At 40.1% G+C, this 12601-nt stretch overlaps 1 protein-coding gene across 1 annotated transcript in view; it reads left to right on the top strand.

Annotated features, from left to right (window-relative positions):
- Positions 1-8761: 8761 nt before the first annotated feature.
- LOC118829249 (pro-cathepsin H-like) overlaps positions 8762-12601 on the top strand; it is a 44628-nt gene continuing 40788 nt past the window's right edge. The window contains exons 1-2 of the mRNA XM_036736240.1: positions 8762-8974; positions 10909-10940. Coding sequence (XP_036592135.1) covers positions 8881-8974; positions 10909-10940 — 126 coding nt within the window. The 5' untranslated portion in view covers positions 8762-8880. The remainder of the gene's footprint in view (positions 8975-10908; positions 10941-12601) is intronic.

A 12601-nucleotide genomic window follows, 5' to 3' on the forward strand; every position in this document is an offset into this window, starting at 1 on the left:
ATAGTATGCAGATAATATTAAAATCATGGGCTTTTCCAAACTCATGAGACCAATTATTATACACTGGCTAGAGAAGTTAGGATAGGATTTTTCTACTTTGACTACTTCTATATCCATAGATTTCCTTATGATGTTAACTTTTCTCTAAAGCAACATCTGTCCAGAAAGCAAGTATCACCACGGCCTGCTCAACTGTCCTTTGTCAAGTGCTTAAACTTGTACATCACCTCAAAAGAACTGCATTGTCCACTGTTCACCCACAGTCCTGATGAACAATAACTGCAAATGTTTCCAGGTGAGAGAAAAAGAGTCAATGTTTACATCTCATGCCCTGATGTTCTCATTTTATTCCAGAAATCTTTCATTGAAGATAGCATATATATATATACACACACACACATATGTATACATACATATATACACACGTATGTATACATGTGTTTACATGTATGTATACATAAACATGTACTAAGTACACATGTGTGTGGATCATGAGAAAAAGACAGAGAGAGAGGGATGCCCTAGATCACAGAAAACCAGCTTAACTTGTCCTCATGCTCAGAGTGCTCAAAGAGCTCCTTGCTGGACAGGGATGTACAGATTTGCCACATAAAGCTTCTGAAGACAACCTTATTGCTTCACTTTCCAGCTCTGGTGATGAGCTTCCTTTCTACCATGATGCAACAAGATGCTTGTCAAAGGACATGTCTACACGTAGGCCCTGAACTGATCTTAATTATAGGTTGGAGTCATAATTATATAGTTTGTACTTATCTGTTTGACAAGTGACTGGGTCAGGTCAAGCAAGTGAATAGTTTTGTGGGCAGTGCCCCCTCCAGCTGATCTAGCTAAGTTGCTCAGGAGTCAATGCTTCCTTCTCTAGGTAGGCATCAACACAGTCACCAAAATGGCAGCTTCCCTGCTGAAAACACCACAGCCTTCCTCCTTAATTCCAAAGAATAAGTGGTATAGGAATGCCCAAGAAGAACTTTAGAATCATAGTACTTGAAGCTGGAAGAAACTTAGAGATCATCTAGTCCAGGCTTCCTCGCTTTACAGATGAGAAAACAGATCTCACAGAGTTGGACTGATCTGCCCAAAGTCACCAAAGCTAACAAGTAGAAAAGTCAGGACTTGAATATAGAACTTCAAATGTCAAATTCAGGACTCCTTCCATTGCACACGCTGCATTCTCCTGTGTTTGGAAAATCAAACAATATTTTTCCAGCTCCAATTAGGATTTAACTCTTGGCTTCATTTCTGGTGTCTGGAGTCTTTTGTAGAAATAATTATTTGAAACTGGGACATTTTTCCAATTGGAAACGTCTCATTTCCCTAGGTAGAGTTCAGATTTTCACTTGTAGGCCATTGAAATAAATGAAAAACCCCAAGAGAAGGAGTTTCTGGGTAAGTAATAATCAATTGATTAATTAAACTGGCCAGCAATCAATAAATTGATGGTCAGTGGCTTCGCTAGGTAACCAGAGATGACCCATGGAGAGCCTGAAAGCTTTAAATACTTTTACAAAGACAATGTCCTTGACAAGTGAAAATTGACCCTGATTGATGGTTAATGAGGTGATGGGCTAGAAGTCTTCAGCTCTTCTTGTTGAGAAAGTAGCTTGATCATGAGAGTCAGCCATCTTCAGCAATCTGGACAGAGGAATCCATCTCCATCCAGATCACTCTGATTGGTTTTCTCCTTCATGAGCTGGGTCACCCTAAACTATAATGGAGGGGTAAAAGGACAGGGGCTCCTTTCTCCAAGGTAACAAGTCACTCAGACTGGATTCTGTTTACACTCTAAACAAAAGTTAGGTCTCCTAGTTAGGTGGGTTCTTGCCCAAAATTGACGAGCATGTTCCTTGAGAGGTAATCTCCTCAATCAGTCATGTTCTTCAGAGACAAAAGCTGGGCCTCAATGAGCAAATAGAAGAGAAAAGCCTGGATCTCAATTTAATAATTGGTTATCAATATAAGTAAAATAATAATTTATCTCACCATATAATCATAGATCTAGAGCATGAGTTCTTAACCAGAGGTAATCAAACTTGCTTTTCAAAAAATATTTTGAAGAAAACTATTTTAATGTAATGGTTTCCTTTGTCATCCTATGTATTTTACTTAATGTATCCTATGTATTTTACTTAATGTATTTAAAAACACTATTCTGAGAAGGGGTCTATACACTTCACCTGACTACCAAAGGGGTCCAGGACCCAAAAAAAGTTCAAGAACTTCTGATAATCTACAGCCACCTGGTCCTACCTGTTTTAGCTGAGGAAACTGAGGCCCATGAATGTTAAACAACTTGACCAAGGTCACATAGTTAACTGTCAGAGGGAAGATTTGAACACATCCTTTGATGTCAGAATCAGTGGTCTTTCCTCTGTTCCTACCTTGCCTATTATATATGGAAGGTTGATAGGGGAGGGAGGAAGAGAAAGAAGAGAGGGGTAATAGTTTATTTTCTGATCAACTTGGTGAGCTTATAGGGCAGTGAGTCTTTGTTTGAGACTTTGTTTCTCACCAAGTAGATACGAATTTGCTGGCTTAGACAGTTGTTAGAGGAATCACCCCCACATTAGGCTAAGGACTAAGGGGCCCAAGTTTCAAAGTCATGACCCTTTCATCTTTTTTTTCCCCTTTTTGAAGGATTTTTTTTCTCATTTTTTTTAATATATTTAGTTTTCAGCATTGATTTTCATGAGTTTGAATTACAAATTTTCTCCCCATTTCTACCCTCAACCCCCACTCCAAGATGGCGTAAATTCTGGTTGCCCTGTTCCCCAGTCAGCCCTCCCTTCTGTCACCCCACTCCCCTTTTCCCTTTTCCCTTTCTTTCTTGTAGGGCAAGATAAATTTCTATGCCCCATTGCCTGTGTATCTTATTTTCTAGTTGCATGCAAAAACTTTTTTTTTTTGTTTTTGAACATCTGTTTTTAAAACTTTGAGTTCCAAATTCTCTCGCCTCTTCCCTTCCCACCCACCCTCCCTAAGAAGGCAAGAAATTCAACATAGGCCACATGTGTATCATTATGTATAACCCTTCCATAATACTCATGTTGTGAAAGACTCACTATATTTTGCTCCTTCCTAACCTGTCCCCCTTTATTGAATTTTCTCCCTTGACCCTGTCCCCTTTTGAAAGTGTTTGTTTTTGATTACCTCCACCCCCACCTGCACTCCCTTCTATCATCCCCTCCTTTTTTTATCTTCTTCTTCCTCCTTTTTTTTCCTGTGGGGTAAGTTACCCAATTGAGTATGTATGGTATTCCCTCCTCAGGTCAAATCTGATGAGAGCAAGATTCACTCATTCCCCCTCACCTGACTTCTCTTCCCTTCCTACAGAACTGCTTTTTCTTGCCACTTTTATGCGAGTTAATTTACCCCATTCTATCTCTCCCTATCTCCCTCTCTCAATATATTCCTCTCTCATCCCTTAATTTTATTTTATTTCTTTTAGATATCTTCCCTTCACCTTCAACTCACCCTGCGCCCTCTCTCTCTCTCTCTCTCTCTCTCTCTCTCTCTCTCTCTCTCTCTCTCTCTATATATATATATATATATATATATATATATATATGTATATAGACACATACATATATACATACATACATACTCACATATACATATATATACATAAACATGTGTATATATATATATATATATATATATATATGCATATTACCTTCAGCTACCCTAATACTGAGGTCTCATGAATCATACACATCATCTTTCCATGTAGGAATGTAAACAAATCAGTTCAACTTTAGTAAGTCCCTTGCGATTTCTTTTTCTTGATTACCTTTTCATGCTTCTCTTGATTCTTGTGTTTGGAAGTCAAATTTTCTATTCAGCTCTGGTCTTTTCACTAGAAATCTAGAAATCAGGTTAACTAAAAGCAGGCCTGAATCATGGGTAGGGCTTCCTCCACTCAGGAGCTGCTAATGGCTGACTGCCTAAGGTTGATGGAATTTGCATGTTCTCAGATTTAGAAAAGAAATTTCTTGATCTCAGCCTTGAACAGGCAGTGGCAAGATCACTCAGTCTGAGAGATGACAGCTGTGAAAAGGGAATTTTCATGACCAAGGAGTACAAGTTCCTGAACCCCAGATTTCTGGGAGAGATTTTCTGGGCAGTGTCAGCCTTGAGGCTGCCTCGTTAGAAAGAGCTATACTCCAACCTTCTAACAGAAGAAAGGGAATTACGAGGGCTGAGTCACTTTGAATCACTTGAGATTTTGACCTTGTCTGTCAACTTGATGTAAGCTTTCAGGGATTTATGTGTTATAGGGATTATATACCTATGTGTTGAAGCAATGATAGAGTTAGGATTCAAACACAAGATTCCAAGATTTCAAATCCAGGTATCTTTCTCCATATACCACACTGCCTCCCATGTTCTTAGGAGTGTTCTAGGTTCTCAACCATACTATTAGTAGCATAAGAAATGTTAGTGATATGTGGTAAGGGAATTGGAGAATGGAGTTAGTACATATCCTCTTACTTCTGCCCTCTTCACCCAAGACAACCATCTTCAATGACCTGTTCCTATATGTAGGAACAAGCTCCTATGGGACAGGTACCATAGAACAACAGAAAAGCTCAGAAGCAGAAACAGAATATGGTTCCAGTGATTCATGTGGTATTGATGTGGATGCAAACAGTGGCCTAAGGGATGAGTTTCTCTCCCCACTTTGTCCTCTAACTTGGAGACAATGTATTTTGATAACAAAGGTGCCCTAAGGGATGAGTTTCTCTCTCTGGCTCCCTAAAGCCTCCTCCCCTTATCTTGAGTTACCATATAACTTCCCCCTTATCCTGGACCATGGAATTCCTTGTCTCCTGTACCACCCTGGGTCCTAAAATTTCCAGTCTCCCTTATCTTGTGTCAATTGCTGTCATTATCCCGTAAGACTTATCCTATCCCTAAATCTCCAACCCCCATAAGAAACCCTAAAATCATCCTATAGACTGTATAGCTTTTTGTCTATATAAGTCTGGCCCCTTCCCTACATCAGTGCCTTTGTTTAGCTCCTTGCTAAATCTCAGGCCCATTGCTTTTATGTCAATAAAGCTCCCAATGGCTACAGAGAAGGTCTAAGTGAATTCTTTCACATTTGCTGAACCAGCTGTCCCAACTCTGACCTCATCAGTATATGTAGTAGATCAAGCTCCAGTATGGAAGTCAGAAATTTTGGATTCCACTTCAAGGTCTATCACAAGATACCAGTGCATCCCTCTTTAAATCACTGAACCTCTCTGTGCTTCAAGGTCCTCATCTGTATATAGAGTTTGTACAAGAGGAATAGCTGGCCTTGGCACTTGTGTATCCATTAGCCCCACATTGAGGATGACTGATTTTAAAGGTGGTGTAGCAGAGTACAATGGTTCCCATTTAATGGTTCTCATTTTATGGTTCAAGAACCCCTTCTGGCTTCTCAACAATAGTCCAAAGGGTTCATGCTAAAAATTCCTTAATGGTACCTTAGGCAGTAAATAATTGTAAAGAATAATATAAGTAGCATGTTAAATTATCCTGGGAGTTCACAACACTTTTTTCTTGCAGAAAGGGGTTTCATGATACAAAAAATCATTGGGAACCACGATCATGATGAGTAAAAACCTGGCCTGGAAACCAGGAACACCTGAATTTAAATTCTGCCTCCTACACCAGGCAAGTCACTTAACCTGTCAGTGTTCTAGGCAACTCTGGAAGCCTCTAATTTTCAGAGAAGGTGCCAACTTGCTTTGGTAAGTGGAGTTTCTTACCCATGATATGTTGGCTTAGGCCACTGTAGAAAAAGTTCCCATTAAAACCTGTTAGGCTTTAATGAGTGTGGCCTTACCTTCCATAGGGTGATATAGTCAAAACCTCAAGCTGTTAATCAGATTTACTTAGTTATATCCTCTACCTGTAAAATTAGAAGACTGGACCAGGTAGCTTTAAAGCTTGTCTTCATCTCCAAACACAATGATCTTCAATACTGGCTCCTACTCCTGCTTGCTAATCCAATCCAATCCAATTGATATTTCTCAAAACCCTCATAAAAACACAAAAACAAAACAGTGCCTATCTGCAAGAAGCTTAAATAGTACTATTGCCTAATCCTTCAACTCTTAAATTCCTGGCCCCTGACTACTTGCTAAGACCTTCAGGGTTTCCTTGTACCAAAATCTCTGATTAATATCTCTCCGATCACCTCACATTCTGCCTCCTATTTATTTTGTACATGGCTGACTCCTGGTATACTCCGGCCCTCTGTAAATATGCAAAACACTGTAGGCTGCTTCTCTGTTTACTCCCCTGTTGGGGAAGGAGGATGGCAGCAGTAGCAAAGGAATTGTAGAACTTTTACTTGTTTTTGGAAGTAAGTCCTTAACGATACCTGGCATTTATATAACAGTTTCTATACATTCCCTCCTTTGACCCTCACAAGAACTTTGTGAGGTAGGGACTGTAGGTATGCCCATTTTGCCAGATGAGGAAACTGAGGCACAGAGAGGCTAAGGGGTGTGTATGTATGTGATATATAGATATACATACATACATATACACACATATACATACAGATATACATATATTTGCACACATACATACTTTCTTTTTTCTCATAGCCCCACAGTTAATAAGAACAAAGAGACAGGATTTAGGAATATCCTTAATTTGTAGAAGTTAGCCATGGAAAGGATGAACCCCTGACTTTCAGATAAGGAAATAGTTTTCTTGATTTTCTTCCTCTCCCTAAAATAGAATAGAGGAAAATTCCTTCATAAAAAAAAACATAGTAGGATATCCTGCTGCCAACCCAAATCTGAGGGTTGGACCACTCCATTCCACCTAGTGAAACGAAGAGAACACCTCCTAAGAGGAGAGAATAGATTTGAGAAAGTATGGCTTTGAAAACTATATGACATACTTTCCTCCCAAGTGTAAGTATTAATAATACTTGCTATTTTACAGATTAGAAAAAGGGAGTTTAGAAAGATTTAACATGTCCACACTTACACAGCCAAGGATTGGGTTGCAGGGTAGGAAGGAGCTCAAAGCAGGAATGTCTGCTTCCAAACCTAGCCCTGCTCTTCCCATTATTGTCTGCCTAGAAAGAGGAGACTCCTTTAGCTAGCCTAACATACTGCATTACACAGATTGGGGTTCTTGGGTGTAGACAATCAACAAAACAGTAAATCAAACCCTGACTTGTGTTTGACAATTTTGGAGGTGGAAATACTCATGCTGAAAATGTGATGATCAGCTCTCCTTCATAAGCTGACTCCAGGTCAACATTAAGTCACATAGCTGAAATTCTAGAAACAATGTTACAGTGGAACTGAAGAGGTTTAAGGAAAAATGATGATGGTAGTGAACCATACATTTCTAGGGGTGCTCATGACCCCAAAATACCGACACGGCGGTCCTGCCAAAAGAATTTGACTCAAGCCTTCTCAGCCAAGGGAAAAGACAAAGTTTATTAGGGATTCACCATAATGGGTTGTCTTAAGAAATCCTACCCTTTGTGACCCTGTTTTCACAAGCGGGCCAGATTCAATCTACTGGGTTAGATTGAATCTGAGCGCTTTCATGGAGGCAAGATGGAGATTATATACACAAAGATTGTAGGAGAGATTGAGGGGTGGTCTGGGGTGACTAGAGGAGGGCTTTAGGGAGCATCTTGAAGAGGAGTCTAAAGAGGGCAAATGAAGTAAGACTCCAGGAACCAAGAGAATGGGATTAAGGGTGGGAAGTAGCTGAAGGCATGGATATTAATAGTATCAAGGGTGGGAAGTAGCTGGACAATAAAGGGCAAGGCTAGGTTGAGATTTGGGCCTAATGATAATATAAAGCTTATGGCCTTAGGGGAAGGCCACATCTAGTTGTAAGATTCAAGCAGAGTTCAAGGGGGCTCCCAGAGACTGTATTCCAGATTCAAAGGGGTTCCCAGAGATAGGTTCCAGATTCAAGGGGGTTCCCAGAGACTGTGCCCTCATCAGAACCAAGACAAAGTGATGATTCATTTTCCTAAGGAAAATTCAGAGAAAGTTCTGGCTCTCACTCTAGTAAGGGGGGTTGGGGGGGGGGAAGGTTATATACAGACCATACCAAAAGCCTAACTGAAGTTCTAAATCACTCAAGTTTTTGTGTCCGAAAAGGCTTAGTGCAGTTTTAAGTCACTCAAGTTTTTGTGTCCCAAAAGCCTTAGTGTGGTTTTAAGCTAATAGTACCTTAAAGCTTTAGGACCTCTGTGTCCCACAAGATTGAAACTTTAGTATCTCCTTGTGTCCCCAAAATAGTTGTGCATGCAGTTTTAAGCTACTTAAGTTTTACGCTTTAAATTTCAATTAGATTTTTGGGACAGCCTGTATGGTGTGTAGTGCCATAGCCTGATGTTAATCACATGCCTTCTGACTCAATTCCAGAATTTGGCCTTTTCTTTTCCCATCCACCCAAATCCAAGTGCCCAGTGCTTTGCACTTAGAGCTTAATAAATATTTTTGCGATCCTTCAACCCACAGAGCCATCCTTTCATTTCATTCCCAATTTGAGGGCCAAGAGAAAGTAGCCTGCGGGTAAATGTTTCTTCCTAGCCAGGTCCCCCACCTATCCCAGGCCAGCTTTTATCTGGTGCAACTTCCTCATTCACCCAGAAATCACTGCCAGAGAGGCTGGCCTTCAGGACCCACCAAAGGTGGAGTTGTGAAATCTCCCGAAGCTCCGCACCAGTCAGCTGCCCCTCCTCCCAGCAGCTTGCTGCCCCAGATACTTAAAGCAGCTGGCCAAACAGCCTGAGCAGCAGAAGCAGCTGCTGCCGCTTTGTGGCCATTGCCAGGGCAAAGGCTAGGACAGTGCCCAGTTTCCGGGGCCCCGGTATCCGTCAACATGCGCTGTGTGCTGCTGCTGCTGCTGCTCGTCGCGGGCGGGGCTTTCTTTCTAGCCCCCGGAGTCTCCAGCTTGCCCACTGTTTCTGCAGAAGGTAAGGCAGATGGGATGGGAAGTTGTTGGAAACCAAAGTCCGATTCCGGGCTACTCCTGCTTAATTTAGTGAAGGAGCGGCAGCCAAGCAGAGCCGGGGCGGACGGAGCGGGGTCAAAGGGCCAAAGAAGAAGGAGAACTTGACGGTCCCCCCAAGTAGGGTCCCAGATGATCTAGGGGCGCAATCTCCACAGAGCCTACAACCATATCACATAACACACCCAAACACGCGCGCGCGCGCGTACACACACACACACACACACACCCCATCCTAGTTCCTTTCTGGGAAAAGTATGGAAAATGAAAGTTGATCATGAAACAAAACCACAGAAGAAACTTGGCAAGAAAAAAAAACCCGAAGTAACTAAAAGAGAGCGCCTTGTGACCCAGGGATTGTTCTGAAGATCGAGACATCTCCTTGCGATGTGGTAGGCGCCCTTTTCCCTCCTCCCACCCCTAAATGCTAAGGGTGTTTTATATCTTCCCTTTAATACTAACGGTGTTTTCTCTTGACATCTGTTAAATGACCGGCCACCTCAAGTCCCGTCGCACGCCACTCCATCCAGAACGAATCACCAAGCAAGGACTTTGCAAATACAGAGCTCAGCACTGCTGCTGAGCAGTCCACTAGCTGTTGGAAGGGAGCTGTGGAAACCCTAGGCTAGGGGCTGAAACTAAGCCCGTGCAGACACCTGTACTGTCCGGAATTTGAGTTCCTGGCTCTAAAATTAACCAGCCCTTTTGTGTGCATGAATTGAATAAAACAAAATTAGACAAACATTAAAACCATAGACCCTTGATTTGGGGAGCTGGAAGAGATCCCTAGAGATTTAGTTCCACCTCTTCTTTTTACAGAATGGGAGGCAATTGAGGCCAAGAAAGGTGAAAGGCCTTGGCCATGGTCACAGAACCAGTCTGTGGCAGCCAGAGCCAGGCAGGCCTAGACCTCAAGTCTGTCTTCCTGCAGATAGAAACATGGAATCTGAGATCTATAATTCAAAGGGACCTCTGGTTAGTGGATCCAACCCCTCATATACAAATGCAAAAATTGAGGCCAGAGAGGATAAATCACTGACTTATCCAAAAACGATTTAAACCCAAGTCCTCAGGCTTCCCAACCAGTACTCTTTTATACCATGCCAGAATTTCCAAGCAATTTGCAGTGCTTTTAGGACCTTAAAAAATCAATTATGACTAAAGGAAGTTTGGCTTTGTGGTCAAATACTAATATATTTTCTCTATGAGGCAAATCTGATCTAAATACCTGTATCCTACTTGTAAGTGACATCCTGTAAAACCTTGTCCTACATTTTGAAGGTGTAGAGTGGGTTTGATGTTATTGTTTTTTTCTTAATTCCTTCTATCTCACTAAGAATTAATTCATGTTGCCACACTGCTCTCCCTTTAATTGGGAACATTTCTTTTTCTAGACTTTGTCCCCAGCCCATCAAATGAATGCAGTGACCCATGGTGGTGACCCAAGGACCATAGCATGCCAATACTGTCCATGTGGTTTTCTTGGCAAAGATACTGGAGTGGTTTGCCATTTGCTTGTCCAGTGGAGTTAGGTAAACAGAGGTTAAGTGACTTGCCCAGGATCACATAGCTAGTAAGTATCTGAGGCCAGATTTGAACTTAGTTCTTCCTAACTCCATACCCAGTTCTCTATCCACTGAGCCATCTAGCTGCCTAATTAATATATAAGTAACAGCTTTCCACTGATCTTATTGCAAGTCATAGCACTAAATTCAGCTACTCCTACTTCTGGAGTTAGCCTGGAAATTTGCATTAGAGAGTATCAGAAATTCTAGTTCTTAGAAATCTCCAGTGACTGGTCCTTAAAAATAAAAATTAATTTATTAACTAGTTTAGTTGAATGTAGACCAAACGTGTCTGGTTTATACCAAATTCTAAAATGTGCTTTTGTCTTCACAGAGAAGTTTCTATTTAAGTCATGGATGAAACAGGTCAGTGATTACTTCTTCTTTTCTGAGCTTTTTTAAATTTCACAAGTTTCCTGCTAAGAAGTCATGTCAGTTGTGGTAACAGATGTACAGAGAAGGGATTTTCCAACTCATCACCACAGTCTTTCTAAAATAATATTTGTCAAATAGAATGTCAATTAATGAAAACTAAGCAACTGATTATAATTTCCAAGAGTAGTGAATATGGGCCTAGGATCTGCTGCTTTGACTCCTCAAACTATTATCACTCTATTATGTTAATGACCAATGTAGTCACTCTTTCTCTTTAAGAGATTCTCTATTATATACTAGTGAATATTCTGGCTATTTTTAATATTCAAAGTGTATACAAATAGAACAAAGTCATAAAACCATTTTAAAACTGTTTTAAATTTATCACTAGTTTCTGTAAATTCAGCCAGCTTTTTTTTAAAGAAAGAAATCTTCTGGTATTTTATTTTTCCCTAATTACATGAAAAAAACACTTTTTAGCATTAGTTTTTAAAACTTTGAGTTCCAAATTCTCTACCTTCCTCCCTCCCCACACCCCTTATTAGAAGGCAAGTAATTCTGTATAGGTTGTGTATATATAGGCTACATATATATACAATGTACTACATATATATAATATACAATAAATATATATACACATGTATGTATACATGCAGTCATGCAAAACATATCTCCATATTAATCATATTGTGAAAGAAAACATAGAGAACGTCAAGAAAAATAAAGTTGAAAAGGTATGCTTCATTCTATATTCAGACACCATCAGTTCTTTGTCTGGGTATGAATAACATTTTTCATCGTAAGTCCTTCAGAGTTGTCTCAGATCACTGTATTGCTTGATAATAGCTAAGTTATTCACAGCTGATCATCTTACAATATTACTGTTACTTTGTACACAGTACATTTCACTTTGCTTTATTTTTTTAAGATCATTTTTTGATCCACTGTTGATCTCTTTGACTTGGAATAAACTGTGGCAAATCTGTTTGGCCCATCCTGTAGGCTAAGTCCATAGTAGCCTGATTCTAGCAATCAAATCAAATTGATTAATGAAATCCATCAGTGTTGAGAATTAAATACTCCTCTTCAAAGAGCTATAAATAAGTCACCTTCCAACTCTTATCAGGGTCCACATGTTATCAGTCTCAGATTTGTGATCAAAGTTCCATGTGAACTACAGGAGGGGTGACATAAACAAAAGTCCCAAATAGTATTCTTATCCTTTTACCACACTAAGTTGACCAGGCTTTTCTGATCAACCATCTGGACATTCATCACACAGGGCAAGGCACTACTTAGTAATAGCTGGCATCTACAGAAGAAATGAAAATTTAACATGTTCGTTAAGGTCCTTTTGGGCTTCTTACTTACTGGCTCTAAATAAAATATTCTACCTTTCAGGCCTGCCAATTAGTGCCCATAAGCAAATAAAAATGTGTTTCAATGTGGCAAAAAAAAAAATCTTAATTTTCACTTATTTTACATTTAGAGCGTGGCTCTAGACTCATCCCCCACATTCCTATATGAACATCTCTATTTAAAGCATTGTATATTCATTAAAAAAAACAGCATTGAGATGGCCTAAAGTTGTTAGTCCAATAAATAAATTAGTAGGAAATGTCTTCCCTTTTTATCCTACAAAAAATAAAGTA

Source organism: Trichosurus vulpecula, chromosome 8 (genome assembly GCF_011100635.1).
Source record: "Trichosurus vulpecula isolate mTriVul1 chromosome 8, mTriVul1.pri, whole genome shotgun sequence".
Taxonomy (NCBI): domain Eukaryota; kingdom Metazoa; phylum Chordata; class Mammalia; order Diprotodontia; family Phalangeridae; genus Trichosurus; species Trichosurus vulpecula.